Source organism: Salvelinus fontinalis, chromosome 31 (genome assembly GCF_029448725.1).
Source record: "Salvelinus fontinalis isolate EN_2023a chromosome 31, ASM2944872v1, whole genome shotgun sequence".
Taxonomy (NCBI): Eukaryota; Metazoa; Chordata; class Actinopteri; order Salmoniformes; family Salmonidae; genus Salvelinus; species Salvelinus fontinalis.
The window spans coordinates 37,315,297-37,334,110 of NC_074695.1; the positions used below are offsets into that span (position 1 = coordinate 37,315,297).

General features: G+C 44.4%; 1 protein-coding gene across 4 annotated transcripts in view; it reads left to right on the forward strand.

Moving 5' to 3' along the window:
* LOC129830174 (E3 ubiquitin-protein ligase MIB2-like) overlaps positions 1-18,212 on the forward strand; it is a 100,941-nt gene extending 82,729 nt beyond the window's left edge. For all 4 annotated transcript variants that reach the window (XM_055892507.1, XM_055892509.1, XM_055892508.1 and 1 more), the window contains 6 exons: positions 7,193-7,319; positions 11,122-11,397; positions 12,483-12,661; positions 14,300-14,493; positions 14,707-14,772; positions 14,973-18,212. In XM_055892507.1, the coding sequence (XP_055748482.1) occupies positions 7,193-7,319; positions 11,122-11,397; positions 12,483-12,661; positions 14,300-14,493; positions 14,707-14,772; positions 14,973-15,205 (1,075 nt within the window). In that variant the 3' untranslated portion in view covers positions 15,206-18,212. The remainder of the gene's footprint in view (positions 1-7,192; positions 7,320-11,121; positions 11,398-12,482; positions 12,662-14,299; positions 14,494-14,706; positions 14,773-14,972) is intronic.
* The last annotated feature ends 602 nt before the right edge of the window (positions 18,213-18,814 follow it).

Below are 18,814 nucleotides of genomic sequence, written 5' to 3' on the forward strand. Positions count from 1 at the left end.
GTACAGCAATAATTATATAGGATGAGCCATGACTAGAATACAGTATATACATACACTGATTATACATAACTTGAAAAATGCTTGCTCTTTCCATTACATAGAATGACTAGGTGAATCCAGGTGAAAGCTATGATCCCTTGTTGATGTCCCTTGTTAAATCCACTTCAATCAGTGTACATTAATGGGAGGAGAGGTTAAAGGAGGATTTTTAAGCCTAGAGACCATTGAGATATGGATTGTGTATGTGTGCCATTCAGAGGGTGAATGTGCAAGAAAAAATATTTAAGTGCCTTTGAATGGGGTATGGTAGTAGGTGCCAGGCGCACCGTTTTTTGTCAAGAACTGCAACACTGCTGGGTTTTTCGCCCTCAACAGTTTCCTGGGGGTGCAACTCAATATTAGGAAGGTGTTCCTAATGTTTGGTATACTCAGTGTATAAAGTGTATAGAACAGTATGTAAACATTATTCAAGTGACCAGTGTTCAATGACTAGAATATGTTATATACAGTGCCTTCATAGGGTATTCATGCCCCTTGTTCCACATTTTGTTGTTAAAGCTTGAATTCAAAATTGATTAAATACAATCAAATATATTTATAAAGCCCTTCTTACATCAGCTGATGTCACAAAGTGCTGTATAGAAACCCAACCTAAAACCCCAAACAGCAAGCAATGCAGGTGTAGAAGCTTATTATAACAGAACATGGCCAAGATGCTCAAATGTTCATAGATGACCAGCAAGGTCAAATAATAATAATCACAGCGGTTGTCGAGGGTTCAACAGGTCAGCACCTCTGGAGTAAATGTCAGTTGGCTTTTCATAGCCGATCATTGAGAGTATCTCTACCGCTCCTGCTGTCTCTAGAAGGTTTAAAACAGCAGGTCTAGGACAGGTAGCACGTCCGGTGAACAGGTCAGGGTTCCATAGCCGCAGGCAGAACAGTTGAAACTGGAGCAGCAGCACGGCCAGGTGGACTGGGGGATAGCAAGGAGTCATCAAGTCAGGTAGTCCTGAAGCATGGTCCTAGGGTTCAGGTCCTCTGAGAGAGAGAGAGAGAGAATTAGAGAGAGCATACTTAAATTGACACAGGACACCGGATAAGACAGGAGAAATACTCCAGATATAGCAGACTGACCCTAGCCCCCCGAGACATAAACTACTGCAGCATAAATACTGGAGTCTGAGACAGGAAGGGTCGGGAGACACTGTGGCCCGTCCGACGATACCCCCGGACAGGGCCAAACAGGCAGGATATAACCCCACCCACTTTGCCAAACCTCAGCCACCACACTTTGCCAAACCTTCAACCACCAACTTACCATCCTGAGACAAGGCCGAGTATAGCTCACAAAGATCTCCGCCACGGCACAACCCAGGGGGGGTGCCAACCCAGACAGGTCGATCATGTCAGTGACTCAACCCACTCAAGTGACGCACCCCTCCTAGGGACGGCATGGAAGAGCACCAGTAAGCCAGTGACTCAGCCCCTGTAATATGGTTAGAGGCAGAGAATCCCAGTGGAGAGAGGGGAACCAGCCAGGCAGAGACGGCAAGGGCGGTTCGTTGCTCCAGTGTCTTTCCGTTCACCTTCACACTCCTGGGCCAGACTACACTTAATCATAGGACCTACTGAAGAGAATGGTATTCAATAAAGACTTAAAGGTTGAGACCGAGTCTGCGTCTCTCACATGGGTAGGCAGACCATTCCATAAAAATGGAGCTCTACAGGAGAAAGCCCTGCTTCAAGCGGGTTTGCTTAGAAATTCAAGGGACAGTAAGGAGGCCTGCGTCTTGCGACCGTCGGGTACGTGTAGGTATGTACGGCAGGACCAAATCGGAAAGATGGGGGAGGAGCAAGCCCATGTAATGCTTTGTAGGTTAGCAGTAAAACCTTGAAATCAGCCCTTGCCTTAACGGGAAGCCAGTGTAGAGAGGCTAGCCCTGGAGTAATATGATCACATTTTCTGGTTCTAGTCAAGATTCTAGCAGCCGTGTTTAGCACTGAAGTTTATTTAGTGCTTTATCCGGGTAGCCGGAAAGTAGAGCATTGCAGTAATCTATCCTAGAAGTGACAAAAGCATGGATTAATTTGCTTCTAATGATCATGATCTTTTCCTCAAAGAAGTTCATGAATTTATCACTGCTGAAGTGAAAGCCATCCTCTTGGGAAATTCTGCTTTTTAGTTAGCTTTGCGACATTATCAAAAATACATTTGGATTGTTCTTATTGTCCTCAATTAAGTTGGAAAAATAGGATGATCGAGCAGCAGTGAGGGCTCTTCGATACTGCACGGTACCGTCTTTCCAAGCTAGTCGGAAGACTTCCAGTTTGGTGTAGCGCCATTTCCGTTCCAATTTTCTGGAAGCTTGCTTCAGAGCTTGGGTATTTTCTGTATACCAGGGAGCTAGTTTCTTATGACAAATGTTTTTTGTTTTTAGGGGTGCAACTGCATCTAGGTTATTGCGCAAGGTTAAATTGAGTTCCTCAGTTAGGTGGTAAACTGATTTTTGTACTCTGACGTCCTTTGGTAGGCGGAGGGAGTCTGAAAGGGCTTCTAGGAATCTTTGGGTTGTCCGAGAATTTATAGCACGACTTTTGATTATCCTTGGTTGGGGTCTGAGCAGATTATTTGTTGCGATTGGAAACGTAATAAAATGGTGGTCCGATAGTCCAGGATTATGAGGAAAAACATTAAGATCCACAGCATTTATTCCACGGGACAAAACTAGGTCCAGAGTATGACTGTGGCAGTTCCAAAAGCCTTTTGAGGTGGGTCTGTGGACTTTTCCATGTGAATATTAGTCACCAAAAATGTGAATATTATCTGCCATGACTACAAGGTTTGATAGGAATTCAGGGAACTCGGTGAGGAAAGCTGTATATGGCCCAGGAGGCCTGTAAACAGTAGCTATAAAAAGTGATTGAGTAGGCTGCATAGATTTCATGACCAGAAGCTCAAAAGACGAAAACGTCGGGGTTTTTTTTGTAAATTGAAATTTGCTATCATAAATGTTAGCAACACCCCCGCCTTTGCGGGATGCGAGGGGGATATGGTCACTAGTGTAACCAGGAGGTGAGGCCTCATTTAACACAGTAAATTCATCAGGCTTAAGCCATGTTTCAGTCTGGCCAGTCACATCAAGATTATGATCAGTGATTAGTTCATTGACTATAACTGCCTTGGAAGTGAGGGATCTAACAATAAGTAGCCCTATTTTGAGATGTGAAATACCCCATAATGACAAAGTGAAAACATGTTTTTAGGAATGTTAGCAAATTTATTGAATAAGTATTTACACCCCTTTGCTATGATTCTCCAAATTGAGCTGAAATTGAACCTGTGGCCAATTCAATTGTTTGGACATGATTTAGAAAGAGAAACACCTGTCTATATAAGGTCCCACAGTTGACAGTGCATGTCAGAGCAGAAACTATACCATGAAGTCCACGGAACTGTCCGTAGATCTCCGAGATATATGCCTCATCATAATTATATCTGACAGTGTGCTAGTGGTGACTGTTTAACAGTCTGATGGCCTGGCGATAGAAGTAGTTTCTCAGTCTCTCGGTACCAGCTTTGATGCACCTGTACTGTCTTCGCCTTCTAGATAGTAACGGGGTGAACAGGCCGAGGCTCAGGTGGCTAAGGTCCTTGATTGTTTTCTTGGCCTTCCTGTGACACACACCGGATGCTGTAGATGTCCTGGAAGGCAGGCAGTGTGCTCCCGGTGATGCGTTGAACTGACTGGACCACCCTCTGGAGAGCCCTGCGGTTGCAGAAGGTGCAATTGGCGTACCAGGCGGTGATATAGCCCGACAAGATGCTCTCAATGGTGCGTCTGTAGAAGTTTGTGAAGGTCTTAGGGACCCCCCCCCCCCCCCCCCCCCCCCACCCCACCCCTCAGTGAAAAGCATCTCCTTTTATGGGGAGAATGTTGACTCGGCACAAAGAAAAGGGAAAAGGGGAAAAGGGAAAACAGTCATTCAGGAAGGCTCCAACACAGAATCATAAAAGAAATGGCCAATCTGTTCTGGAATGTGTCATGTGCAGTGCTTGAGTTCAGCATTCTCTCTCGAACATTCATTTGGCCTGACATCAGCTGCTGCTGCAAATGAAAAGAACATTGCGAATTACAGTATACTGGAGGAGCTCTTTTTACTCATGTATACATACATATATTAGAGTGGGATCTAAGATACTGTATGCATGCATGCTGAAAAATGCCCATGTGTCTGTTTCTTTCATTGTTTAGTTGTTTTGCATTTATTTGTTTACAAAGTAGCATCCCTAAAGGGGTTTTGAGTTCTTCCATTCTTCTGCCGCTCCTCTCCGGTGGTTTTGCCGATATAAATGTGTGTTTGTTTATTTTAGTGAAGGTATTTATTTAGTTTATCTGAGGAAATGGGAAAAGAGGGTCATAGTTCTAAAATGATCCTGGGAAGGCAAAGGGAGAGGCAGGCAGCCCATGAGAGAGAGCCTCCTCTCTTTTCTCTTCCTCACAACTATCTTCTTCTGTTTCCCTCTCTTCTAATTCTCTCTTTTTCCCTCACTCTCTCTCCCTATTTCCCTCCCTCCAATCTTCATCTGTCTCTCTCTCTTTCTCTGTTGACCTGGGCTCTCTGTGCTCCTCCCGAGCTCCCAGCCAAAGGCAAGCCCGTCTGTCCGTACACACCCCAGCTAGGCCTTAACCCTCACACACAGTCCAACCACATCAACATTAAACGTCTGACTCATTCTGTCCCTCCAACTACTTCACATAACTACTCAGCACATAAATACACTGAAAAATGCATTTATCTTTCCACCTCCCCAAATCGATTTCATTGAAAAGCAATGTTTATATTCCCCAATGAGTCCACAATTGAGACATTCATTCAGAAACTAAAAATATATATTTTCTCTCTAGCGAAGTCATTACCATTGCGTTGGTGTCATGATGTATGAGCTCATGTTACGACAGTAATGCCTCGTAGATCAGGAGATATGTGAATATTCATGAACATGCAGGGGTTATGGAAATTATGCAGAGATCTAAACTGAGGGGAGACGACAGAGTGACTGGGCTAAAATCCAATCAGAGACACTTTCCCAGGGCTGCAGGGTAAGGGGGCGGGATTATGAGCTTGTGAAGTGGGGAGGGGCAAAGGGGGTCTGAGAGATGCAGTCTTGATGGAGGAAAGAGGGAGGCAGCTGTGACAACCTCCCTATTCACCCTCCACCCCACTTCCCCTCCTCCCCAAGTGAGTCGCACGCAGGTACAAATTACCTCTGTCCCCCCACCAGTAGTAAAGTATGTACAGGTAACTGCCAAAATAATGGACACTTGAGTAAATGAGGGATACAAAGTATATTGCAATTAGGTGCTTCCACACAGGTGTGGTTACTGAGTTAATCAATAAATTAACATCCCATCATGCTTAGGGTCATGTATAAAAATGCTGGGCAGGCTATTCTTTTGGCTACCATACCCCCATAGGATGACAATGCCCACATCCATAGGGAACGAGTGGTCATATGAGCATGAAAAAGATGTAAACCATATGTCATGGCCATCTGTCACCAGATCTCAACCCAATTGGACACGTATGGGAGATTCTGAAGCGGCACCTTGGACAGCATTGTCCACCACCATCAACAAAACACCAAATGATGGAATTTCTCGTGGAAGAATGGTGTTGCATCCCTCCAATAGAGTTCCAAACACTTGTAGAATCTATTCCAAGGTACACTGAAGCTGTTCTGGCTTGTGGTGTCCCAACGTCCTATTAAGACACATTATGTTGGTGTTTCCTTTATTTTGGAATTTACCTGTAGTTTGCTCTAAGAGCCACAGTGAGTGGTGAGCTGCTCCTAGCAAGGCTGGCTGCCCTGAGGTGAAGAATGACCATATGTAAATATGCCAATCCGCTGGTTGTTTCCCCCCCAGCCCCCTCTGCTGCTCGTGTACAGTACTGAAACGGATGAGCAATATGTTAATAAGGACTGAACTCTTACTTTGTTACTATCATAAATAATGCTGGATTAAACCCCACTTATTTGACTCCACAGCCGAAATAGACTATGCTTTCTTTGACCATGCTTTTACTGTACACTACTGTAACTACTTGTACTTAACAGCTACCCAGTCAATTAAGGATATACAGTATAACTATTTATTCTTGAAGAATATAATTTTATAAATGCCTCATTTAGCTTTCAAATTATTTAACAGTAACTTGGAGATGCAAATAGGCAAACCCACTTTAAAATGACATTAGAACCAGCAGATTATAAAAATGTAGATTACAAGGGGAAAACAACTCTGACTAATGGGAAAGAGTCTGGTTCGTGTCTGTTTTTGTGTCTGTCTGCTTACATGTCTGTGTGAACCCTGTCTGCCGTGGCCTGCGAACTGTACGATACTGTGTAGGGCTAATTTCACACGCCATAAAGCAGCCGGCACAGAGGATTTACACGGACAGCCCTGCTTTACAGCCAGCCGACCCCCGACGGACTGCAATATCAAAACCCAGCGAATGAATAACAGAGCAGGATTAATCAATCCGTCTGTCCTATTCGTTCTCAAAGCCCGAGTTCAATGTCTCTCCACCACACTATGGAGATTGGCCAAAGTCTGTGGTTATAGAAAACAATTTTGTTGGCCAATATGTGGCATGGATTAGAGTGAATTATGATGAGTGCTTGAGGAAGATTTAACTGAGTATGGGAATGGTGGAGTAGCTAAGTGACTGATGAGAGAGAGACAAGATGGTGTATGACGGGGGGGGGGGGGGGGGGGGGGGGGTGTTAGGAAAGAGCAACCCCAATCCATTATGCAAGTTCAGCCGAGAGCTGGAGGTCAATGCTGTTTAGAGCCACTGCTCTCAGTAAAACGCTTAGCACTGCCTAATGGAAATCCCTGCCCCATGTTCGGGCTCACTGGCTCTGTTGTTTCCTTTCCTTCTAATGGTGGGTTAGTTTTAGCTCGTGAAACAGCCGTCTTTGTGCCATCATCCAAATGCCCGTTAAGCTACCGATTGTGATGCAGATACATTTGTCATATAAACCTTCTCTCTGATTCCAGGGTTTCCATGGTTGTGTGTTAACAGTGATTTATAATCCATAAAGCTGTCCCCAAGGCACAAAACATGTCCATATGAGTAGTGCACTATATGCTCAATCTGAACCCGAGGCCATTTGTTTCCACAGGGCCACGGAGAAGATCTTGGCTCGGGCGCGTCAGCTGGTGGATGTCAAGAAGGAGGACGGCTTCTCAGCTCTGCACCTGGCCTCCCTCAATAACCACCGAGACGTGGCCGAGATCCTTGTAAAAGAGGTAAGGAACGGTGTGGGAAAAAAGCTGTTTCTCTCACCCTCTATTAACACTCAGCAAAAAAATAAACGCCCCTTTTTCAGGACCCTGTCTTTCAAAGATAATTCGTAAAAATCCAAATAACTTCACAGATCTTCATTGTAAAGGGTTTAAACACTGTTTCCCATGCTTGTTCAATGACCCATAAACAATTAATGAACATGCACCTGTGGAACGGTCGTTAAGACACTAACCGCTTACAGACGGTAGGCAATTAAGGTCACAGTTATGAAAACTTAGGACACAAAAGAGGCCTTTCTACTGACTCTGAAAAACACCAAAAGAAAGATGCCCAGGGTCCCTGCTCATCTGCGTGAACGTGCCTTAGGCATGCTGCAAGGAGGCATGAGGACTGCAGATGTGGCCAGGGCAATAAATTGCATTGCCCGTACTGTGAGACACCTATGACAGTGTTACAGGGAGACAGGACGGACAGCTGATCGTCCTCGCAGGGGCAGACCACATGTAACAACACCTGCACAGGATCGGTACATCCGAACATCGCACTTGCGGGACATGTACAGGATGGCAACAACTGCCCGATTTACACCAGTAACGCACAATCCCTCCATCAGTGCTCAGATTGTCCGCAATAGGCTGAGAGAGGCTGGACTGAGGGCTTGTAGGCCTGTTGTAAGGCAGGTCCTCACCAGACATCACCGGCAACAATGTCGCCTATGGGCACAAACCCACCGTTGCTGGACCAGACATGACTGGCAAAAAGTGCTCTTCACTGCAGAGTTGTGGTTTTGTCTCACCAGGGGTGATGGTCGGATTTGTGTTTATCGTCGAAGGAATGAGCGTTACACCGAGGCCTGACCTCGGGAGCGGGATCGATTTGGAGGTGGAGGGTCCGTCATGGTCTAGGGCGGTGTGTCACAGCATCATCGGACTGAGCTTGTTGTCATTGCAGGCAATCTCAACGCTGTGCATTACAGGGAAGACATCCTCCTCCCTCATGTGGTACCCTTCCTTTAGGCTCATCCTGACATGACCCAACAGCATGACAATGCCACCAGCCATACTGCTCGTTCTATGCGTGATTTCCTCCAAGACAGGAACGTCAGTGTTTCACATTGGCCAGCGAAGAGCCCGGATTTCAATCCCATTGAGCACGTCTGGGACCTGTTGGATCAGAGGGTGAGGGCTAGGGCCATTCCCCCCAGAAATGTCTGGGAACTTGCAGGTGCCTAGGTGGAAGAGTGGGGTAACATCTCATAGCTAAAACTGGCAAATCTGGTGCAGTCCACGAGGAGGAGATGCACTGCAGTCCTTAATGCAGCTGGTGGCCACAACAGATACTGACTGATACTTTTGATTTTGACCCCCCCCCCCCCCCCCCCCCCCCCCCCCTTTGTTCAGGGACACATTATTCCATTTCAGTTCGTCACATGTCTGTGGAACATGTTCAGTTTATGGCTCAGTTGTTGAATCTTATGTTCATACAAGTATTTACACATGTTAAGTTTGCTGAAAATAAACGCAGTTGACAGTGAGAGGACGTTTATTTTTTTGATGTGTGTGTGTGTGTGTGTGTGTGTGTGTGTGTGTGTGTGTGTGTGTGTGTGTGTGTGTGTGTGTGTGTGTGTGTGTGTGTGTGTGTGTGTGTGTGTGTCTATCTAGCTATATACAGTTGAAGTCGGACGTTTACATACACTTAGGTTGGAGTCATTAAAACTCGTTTTTCAACCACTCCACAAATTTCTTGTTACCAAACTGTAGTTTTGGCAAGTCAGTTAGGGCATCTTCTTTGTGCATGACACAAGTCATTTTTCCAACAATTGTTTACAGAGATTATTTCACTTATAATTCACTGTATCACAATTCCAGTGGGTCAGAAGTTTACATATACTAAGTTGACTGTGCCTTTAAACAGCTTGGAAAATTCTAGAAAATTATGTCATGGCTTTATAAGCTTCTGATAGGCTAATTGACATAATTTGAGCCAATTGGCGGTGTACCTGTGGATTTATTTCAAGTCCTACCTTCAAACTCAGTGCCTCTTTGCTTGACATGTGAAAATCAAAAGAAATCAGCCAAGTACTCAGAAAAAAAATTGTAGACCTCCACAAGTCTGGTTCATCCTTGAGAGCAATTTCCAAACGCCTGAAGGTACCACGTTCATCTGTACAAACAATAGTACGCAAGTATAAACACCATGGGACCACGCAGATGTCATACTGCTCAGGAAGGAGACGCATTCTGTCTCCTAGAGATGAACGTACTTTGGTGCGAAAAGTGCAAGTTAATCCCAGAACAACAGCAAAGGACCTTGTGAAGATGCTGGAGGAAACAGGTACAAAAGTATCTATATCCACAGTAAAACAAGTCCTATATCGACATAACATGAATGGCCGCTCAGCAAGGAAGAAGCTACTGCTCCAAAACCGTCATAAAAAAGCCAGACTATGGTTTGAATCTGCACATGGAGACAAAGATTGTACTTTTTGGTTTGATGAAACAAAAATAGAACTGTTTGGCCATAATGACCAGCGTTATGTTTGCATATGAAAGGGGGAGGCTTGCAAGCCGAAGAACACAATCCCAACCGTGAAGCACGGGGGTGGCAGCATCATGTTGTGGGGGTGCTTTGCTGCAGGAGGGACTGGTGCACTTCACAAAATTGATGGCATCATGAGGGAGGAAAATTATGTGGATATATTGAAGCAACATCTCAAGACATCAGTCAGGAAGTTAAAGCTCGGTCGTAAATTTGTCTTCCAAATGGACAATGAATCCAAGCATACTTCGAAAACTTGTGGCAAAATGGCTTAAGGACAAGAAAGTCAAGGTATTGGAGTGGCCAACACAAAGCCCTGACCTCAATCCTATGGAAAAGTTGTGGGCAGAACTGAAAAAGCATGTGTGAGCAAGGAGGCCTACAAACCTTACTCAGTTACTTACACCAGCTCTGTTAGGAGGAATGGGCCAAAATTCACCCAACTTATTGTGGGAAGCTTGTGGAAGGCTATCTGAAACATTTGACCCCAAGTTAAACAATTTAAAGGCAATGCTACCAGATACTAATTGAGTGTATGTAAACTTCTGACCCACTGGGAATGTGATGAAAGAAATAAAAGCTGAAATAATAATTCTCTACTATTATTCTGACATTTCACATTCTTAAAATAAAGTGGTGATCCTAACTGACCTAAGACAGGGAATTTTTAAACTTCCAACTTCAACTCTATGCATAACCCCTTCGCTCTCCGCTCCTCAGCATTATGCAGGAGACCTCCCCCTGGTGGCTGTTAACAGTTATGACATAGTTGGTTGTGGAGCAGCTAGAAGGGTTGTTTCCATGTAACACCTTCAAGGACTTGTTGGCTTAAATTGAAGTTTCCAAGAAACGTTCCTTAATGCTGCCATAACAGCATTCTTCGGAACTGAGACAGAAATGCCAAAGTATAGCATTACAAGTACTAGAACAAAACAAAATAAAATACCTTTTTGAAACAACAGTGGATAGAAATCAGTTTCAGTGCCCACATTTGTTTAAAAGCAGGTCAATCAGTGAGGTACAACACAATATGGACACAACAGCACAGTAAAATAGTTACAGATACCAAGCAGTCACAGGACAGCTGCGTAAAAAGCAAATGCATGCAATGTAACATTGGTACCTTCTGAGTCTTCCAAAAAAGGAAAAATGATAGCAACACCCAAAGATGGCCAACAAGGTTATATTCAATGCACTTTGACCTTTTGAAGCTTAAAAGGAACATCCCAACTAACTTTCTCTCACCCCTCACCCACCCTCTCACAGGGCCGCTGTGACGTCAACATCCGCAACAACCGCAACCAGACGCCGCTGCAACTGGCGGTGACGCAGGGCCACGGGGACCTGGTGCAGCTGCTAGTGGTCGAGGGCGCGGACGTCAATGTGGAGGATGAGGATGGGGACACGGCCATGCACGTCGCCCTCAGCCGCCCGCAGCTGGCCAACGCCACGCTCACCCCCGCCACCACCAGCACCACGACCACCACGCAGGAGAGAGGAGAGCGGGGCCCGGGCTCGTCATCATCCTCGCTGTACTGCCAGGTAAGACTGTGAGGAAGGGTGTGATTTTTCTTGATTCTTGGGTGGTGCAGGAGAAATTATGCAAAAAGAGATGTGACCGGAAGAGAAGGGGAGACCAAAATAAGGGAGAGACCTAGTTTTGAATAAGACATCAAATCACTGAGAGAGAAATTAATTCTCCTTACACTATTAGGCTATCTAATCATCTTCCCTAACTTCAAATAGGCACAATCACTCCTCACCTCTCAATTGTCATACACAGGTCTGTTTTAAAAAATGTGTTCCTTCTATTAGCTAGGTCGGTTAATGCAAATCATCAGCATTGTGTTCTAGCAGCTGCTGCCACTGGCACCGCCAAAGGGTATCGGCACGACCCCAAACACTGCAGTGCTCAAACAATGCTGGCCATCCGCCAAGCCATTTTGGATAGGGGAAACACACACTGTACATAAGGTGGCTAGTCTAAGTACCCTGTATTCACATTGTCAGCAAAGGAGGGGAGTTCTGGATTTGATTGGATTTGGGCTTGTCTTTCTCCAGCTGGGGTGCATTGGGTTTAGTGACATCACTCCCTTGCTGTACTATAGTCTGTATGAGGACCAGACATCCCCTTTGCATTTAAAAAAAGAAAAAAAAAGAAGAAGAATTTTTAAAAACCTTTTTATTTAACTAGGCAAGTCAGTTAAGAACAAATTCTTATTTTCAATGACGGCCTAGGAACAGTGGGTTATCTGCCTTGTTCAGGGGCAGAACGACAGATTCTTACCTTGTCAACTCGGGGATTCGATCTTGCAACCTTTCGGTTACTAGTCCAACACTCTAACCACTAGGCTACAGGTAGTAAACAGGTGGGCAGCTTGCATCTGACGTGCCGCTGATTACTAGAAGATTATTGCTTAATTGATACGAATTAGCAATTACTAGTTTTTAGTGTCGTCTGACGTCCCCAGTAATCTTGTTGTGATTTGTTGTACACTGTACTTTCTGTCTGACTCTCTCTCTCTCATATCCTGTGTGTGCAGCTTTGACTCTCATGTGATTCCTTTAATTTACAAGAATAAAGGCTCGCCAGAACTCAACTCTCCTCCCCCCTCCTTCCTGTGTAGCTGAGCAGCTCGGGGCTGATGGGTAACACGGAGCTGAGCGTGGGCGCAGCCATTGCCTGTTTCCTGGCACAGGAGGGCGCCAACATCAACTACGCTAACCACAAGGGCAAGAGCCCGCTGGACCTGGTAGCTGACACAGCCGTGCTGCAGCTCATCAAGAGCTTCTCTGAGAAGCAGCGGTATGTACAACTACTGACTGGCTGGCTGGCTGTATGGTCCTTAATGGTTCTACTATTATAACAGCACTTTTTACACTCATTGCTATGAAGGGTCAGCATGGAGATTACGGCCCCAATCAGACATACAGTGGCAAGGAAAAGTATGTGAACCCTTTAGAAATACCTGGATTTCTGCATAAATTGGTCATAAAATTTAGATCACAAAAATAGAAAAACACGGTCTGCTTAAACTAAACACACAAACAATTATACGTTTTCATGTCTTTATTGAACACACCGTGCAAACATTCACAGTGCAGTGTGGGAAAAGTATGTGAACCCTTGTATTTGGTTGACCCTCCTTTGGCAGCAATAACCTCAACCAAACGTTTTCTGTAGTTGCGGATCAGACCTGCATAACAGTCAGGAGGAATTTTGGACCATTCCTTTTTACAAAACTGTTTCAGTTCAGCAATATTCTTGGGATGTCTGGTGTAAACTGCTCTCTTGAGGTCATGCCACAGCATCTCAATCGGGTTGAGGTCAGGACTCTGACTGGGCCACTTCAGAAGGCGTATTTTGTTCTGTTGAAGCCATTGTGTTGTTGATTTACTTCTGTATTTTGGGTCGTTGTCCTGTTACATCACCCAACTTCTGTTGAGCTTCAATTGGTGGACAGATAGCCTAACTTTCTCCTGCAAAATGTCTTGATAAATTTTTGAATTCATTTTTCCGTCGATCATAGCAAGCTGTCCAAGCCCTGAGGCAGCAAAGCAGCCCCAAACCATGATGCTCCCTCCACCATACTTTCCAGTTGGGATGAGGTTTTGATGTTGGTGTGCTGTGCCATTTTTTTCTCCACACAGTGTTGTGTGTTCCTTCCAAACAACTCAATTTATTTTAATCTGTCCACAGAATATTTTGCCAGTAGCACTGTGGAATATCCAGGTGCACTTTCACAAACTTCAGATGTGCAGCAATGTGTTTTTTTGGACAGCAGTGGCTTCTTCCGTGGTGTCCTCCCATGAACACCATTCTTGTTTAGTGTTTTACGTATCGTAGACTTGTCAACAGAGATGTTAACATATTCCAGAGATTTCTGTAAGTATTTAGCTGACACTCTAGGATTCTTCTTAACCTTAACCTAGGATTCTTCTTAGCATTCTGCGCTGTGCTCTTGCAGTCGTCTTTGCAGGACGGCCACTTCTAGGGAGAGTAGCAGCAGTGCTGAACTTTCTCCATTTATAGACAATTTGTCTTACCGTGGACTGATGGACTCCAAGGCTTTTAGAGATACTTTTTTAACCCTAGTCATTAGCCTAGGGGTTCACATACTTTTTACAACCTACACTGTGAATGTTTAAATTATGTATTAAATATAGACAAAAAAAATACAATTATTTGTGTTATTAGTTTAAGCACACTGTTTGTGTATTGTTGTGATTTAGATGAAGATCAGATCAAATTTGATGAACAATTTATGCAGAAATCCAGGTAATTCCAAAGGGTTCACATACTTTTTCTTTGCCACTGTAAATGGGCTTTAAAATAAGTGGAAAAGATGAGAACAAATAACTAACCAAAACAAAGAAGATAAGAGAACAAATCCTATCGTACACTATGTGTACCAATCAGTCTTTCATCCATCCGCTCCTCCAGGCTGCAGCGGCTGCAGGCCATCACGTGTGGCACGTCACTGAGCAGCACCAGCCTGCGACGGGTCCACACCACGCCCAATACCATGACTAACCTGGCCATGCCAGTCCTGCCGGGGCCCAGCGAGTGTCTCATCTGCTCCGAGCTGGCGCTGCTCGTCCTCTTCTGCCCCTGCCAGCACAGCGTCGCCTGTGAAGGTAGATGGGGTGTGTGTGTCTGTGCAAGAAAGAATGTGTGTGGGGCAGCTGGAGCATTAAGACTAGTCATGGACTAAAATGTATCCATTGGAAGTGGTTTTAGTCCAGGACTAGGTTTAATCAGTCTCTAAGAAACCGGCCTTTGGTGTTCCCACAAGATCTTGATGTTTGGGATCTGAAGTAACTCCTTGTGCCTCTCCCTAATCTCTCCAGAGTGTGCTCATCGAATGAAGAAATGTATCAAATGCCAGGTCACGATCACCAAGAAAATAAGACAAGGTAATGATACCACAGATGACTAGAAGCCATTTCTTGTTTTCTGATGTGTGTCGGTGAGGGGCATTGGTAGTAATTGATAAATAGAAGCTACAACATGAATAGATGTCCTGATAATACTAGTACAGATCACAGTACCTTTTAGTGGAGTGTGATGTTAAATGGTGAAGTGAATGACATGTATCCCCCTCCTCTCTCTCCAGACCAGACAGAGGTGGACTGCAGCCCGGACTCGGAGCAGCACAACCTGCTGGAGCAGCTGCAGTCGCGCTACCGCCAGATGGAGGAGCGTATCACCTGCCCCATCTGCATCGACAACCACATCAAGCTGGTCTTTCAGTGCGGCCATGCCTCCTGCATCGACTGCAGCGCTGCCCTCAAGACATGCCCCATCTGCAGGCAGACCATCCGCGAGCGCATTCAGCTCTTCGTCTGACCCAGGCCCCCGTCCTCCGCCTCCTTTCTCCCCCCCCCACCCCCCATGAAGTGGCTCAGGGGTGGTCAGCTTGTTGCCCGTTTTCTGCTGGTGTCCGTTAGTCGGTCAGTCTGCTCCTCAGTCCTTTGGGATAAGCCACTTGCTCGTCCATCCTGGCTCAGCCGCTGCGCTGTGCTTTGTTGTGTTCTGTTAAATGAAGTTGCGCCAGGGGTGTAATCATTACGCCGATTCTGTTGCAAAACGTTTTGCCACAGAAACGGTTTACTCCAAACAGAAAAACACAAACTAGAGTTTCTATTGGGAAAATTCAGGTAGGGCCCTCCGTGTTTCGTTCCATTTGCTCTGTTTGCTTCCATTTTGTTCTTAAACAGTAAACGGTTTCCGTAATGAATACACCCCAGGGTTTCCAGCAGTGTCACATAGCTGAATATGGTCATACTGACTAGATTTATTTAGGTTTTTTTGTTGCCCATTTCTGCATGGAAAAAAATCCAGCCACTACCCCTGAAAGGCTCTGCAATGCTTTCTCTGTGGCCCCCAGTAACCAGCAACCACATCCGGTTACATCAGGAGTTGGTGGTGGTGCCGCAAGCTCCACTCATATTGGTGAACAAGGAGGATGTCCCTACGAACCAGGGAGGATGTCCATCTGAATAGGCCCTCACCTGTGCTGCTCTAAGAGGATGTCTGTTATTCCCCATTTGATTGCACCCCGTTTGCCTGTCTTGCCTCCCCTGTTTACAAGGCTGCAGAGAACTGTCCATCTCCCTGTCTTGAATCCTGTGTATTATGTTTGCTCTCCTTCATATGAAGCTCTTTGTAATAAGTGTTAGTCTCCAGAGGGTGATGGTATATCTAAAGGCTCCTCTGTATAGCCCCTGCCACTTGCCGTACATACGTAAGAGGAAAATACACACTATATGCATGAGTACATGCATATTCTAAGCTGAAGACTTTGTTGTGGGTTTGGTTACATGTGTGGTTTTAAGAGTACCCGTAATTAGTACTGAGTTATTAATGTCTGAAGATGTTTCTATTTAGCTAAAGTCATATTATTTTTGGTGTTTGATCAGCAAAAAAAGGATTTCTGCTGTAATTTCACCCAAGCCTATGTCCTTCTCTACTCAGGGTCCTGATTCATTGAAACACTTCTAGTATCAAAAGGGTTGTGGAATGTTTTGTTTTTGTCAAACGTTTTTACATTAGAGCCTTCTGACAATTTGGTGTGCATTTACTAAGGGACTTGTAGATATCTAGTAAAACAACAGCTTGGACTGTTTTATAGCAGAATAGACGTGTGGATGAGTTCACTTCAGCCCAACATACCTTTCTTGCTTTTGGAATGAAATTAATGTTGAAATACACCATTGTAGAGAGAGGTTTGCATGTTGCTTTAAAAGAAAGGAAAGACTTATTTGTCAGATGTCGCAGTGCAAGTCATTTTCCTTATACCATCACCCAGATACCTATTGTTCTTTTTAGATTTGTATAAAAAGCATGAACGAAGCCCGTGTCTGTTGTCTGAACCTGAGCGCCTCTGTCCGTCTCCTCAGCGTGTAGTGTAGCGTTGTACTGCCCAGCATGTGCGTTAGCTGCCCATCCGCTTGCTAGCATCATCACACTCAGCCTCAGACAGGGCTCAGCCAATTGGGTGGTGCAGAAAGGTTTGTCATTGAGTTTAGGTCAACTTTGGACTCTTGCGGACAGAATTACTTTTGATTTCTGGAAGCCTTGGTGTCCTTTGGATAGAGGAAGATAACTCCTCCAATACAGAACAGAAAGGATTATTGGTCAATCGAGGTGTGTAAACTTATATAAAAGCTGAGCCAGAAAAATGATGTATATGCTTGTTCTATATTTTGTCACAATGTGGACTTTTGGTAGCCTTTGGACTTGTAATGTATATTTTTTCTCAAACAGTATTGTAAACATTGAATTAGACATGGCAAAAAAAAAAGTGGAACTGTGCATCTGTAGTTACCTGTCTCGCATCATATTCAGCCTACTTAGAAGAAACCCTCCCCAGTCTGTTTGGCAAAGCATTTTGGATTGTACATCATCCTTTGTATTTTTTGTTTTGTTTTCCAAAGGGCTTATGTGTTTTTTTTCTAATTATCTATTTGATTTTTCTATTGTAAACTTCCAGTAACAGGGGTTTTGTAGATCCCAGCTTTCGGTAAGCCAATTAAGATGTACATTTTGAATGTCAGAAAAAATGTGACCTGTCTTACTCTGCCTTTTTGTGGAAAGGTTGTAAAGATGTGAGAGAGGGCACAAACGGGGGAAAGTAAGGTTTACTCTAAGAAGTACTACTACACCAGTGCCAAATCTTTAAAAGGATGTGCACAGGACTGCACAGCCTAGTTCATCTAGATATAATGCTCTATATAATGCTCTAGCCATTATCAATGTTCAAGTCGTTTTGAAAGATTTGAATAGCACTATTGTGGCTCCCTATGTTGATTTTGTCTCTCAAAACTATCATAGCTATGTACTATTTGGGCAAAAGAACAAGAGCATATTTTGAGTATGCTATGGAGTTTGGACAACAGGCTGTAGGGTACTAAAAAAGTAGTGCACTACATGGGGAATAGGGTGTCATGAGACGTCACCCAGTCCCTCTTTCCCAGCTTCTCAATGACAACTGATATTAAAGAAGAAAAAAAAATTGGAGCCAAAACTTTATTTTATAATTTTAATGAATTGAGAGAGTCTTTGTGATCATTTATGATTGTCATCTGGTGTCCTACATTGGGTCATGTGAGTATTCTCTGTACACAGGTAAAAACAATTCTTTACGAGAGCCAGGAGGTCTGGAAATGTACTACTAGAGGTTTGCTATGAGAACTACATATACTATTTAAGCAAGAAATGTTACTATTTGTGTGTACAGCACTTGGAGTTCTGATGTTGGCCTTACTGTCCATTCCTCCAACGTTGACGTGTTTGTTCAGTTGTATTCTGTCCGAAAATATTTTGCAATAAATATGGAACTGTTTTATAAGTATTTGGTGTTCTGCGCTTAATCAGTCACTGTCTCCTCCCAACATGTACAGTGCATTCGGAAATTATTCAGACCCCTTGAATTTTTCAAAAATGTATAACGTATTTTTTCTCAATCTACACACACTACCCCATAATGACAAAGCAATAACTTGTAGAAATTTTTGCACATAAAAAAACAAACAAAAAACAAATTTACATAAGTATTCAAACCCTTTACTCAGTACTTTGTTGAAGCACCTTTGGCAGCGATTACAGCCTTGAGACTTCTTGGGTATGATGCTACAAGCTTGGCACACCTGTGTTTGGGGAGTTTCTCTCAAGATCTGTCAGGTTGGATGGGGAGTGTCGCTGCACAGCTATTTTCAGGTCTCTCCAGAGATGTTCGATCAGGTTCAAGCCCGAGCTCTGGCTGGGCCACTCAAGGACATTCAGAGACTTGTCACGAAGCCACCCCTGCATTGTCTTGGCTGTGTGCTTAGGGTCGTTGTCCTGTTGGAAGGTTAACCTTTTCCCCAGTCTGTGGTTCTGAGCTCTCTGAAGCAGGTTTTCATCAAGGATCTCTCTGTACTTTGCTCTGTTCATCTTTCCCTCGATCCTGACTAG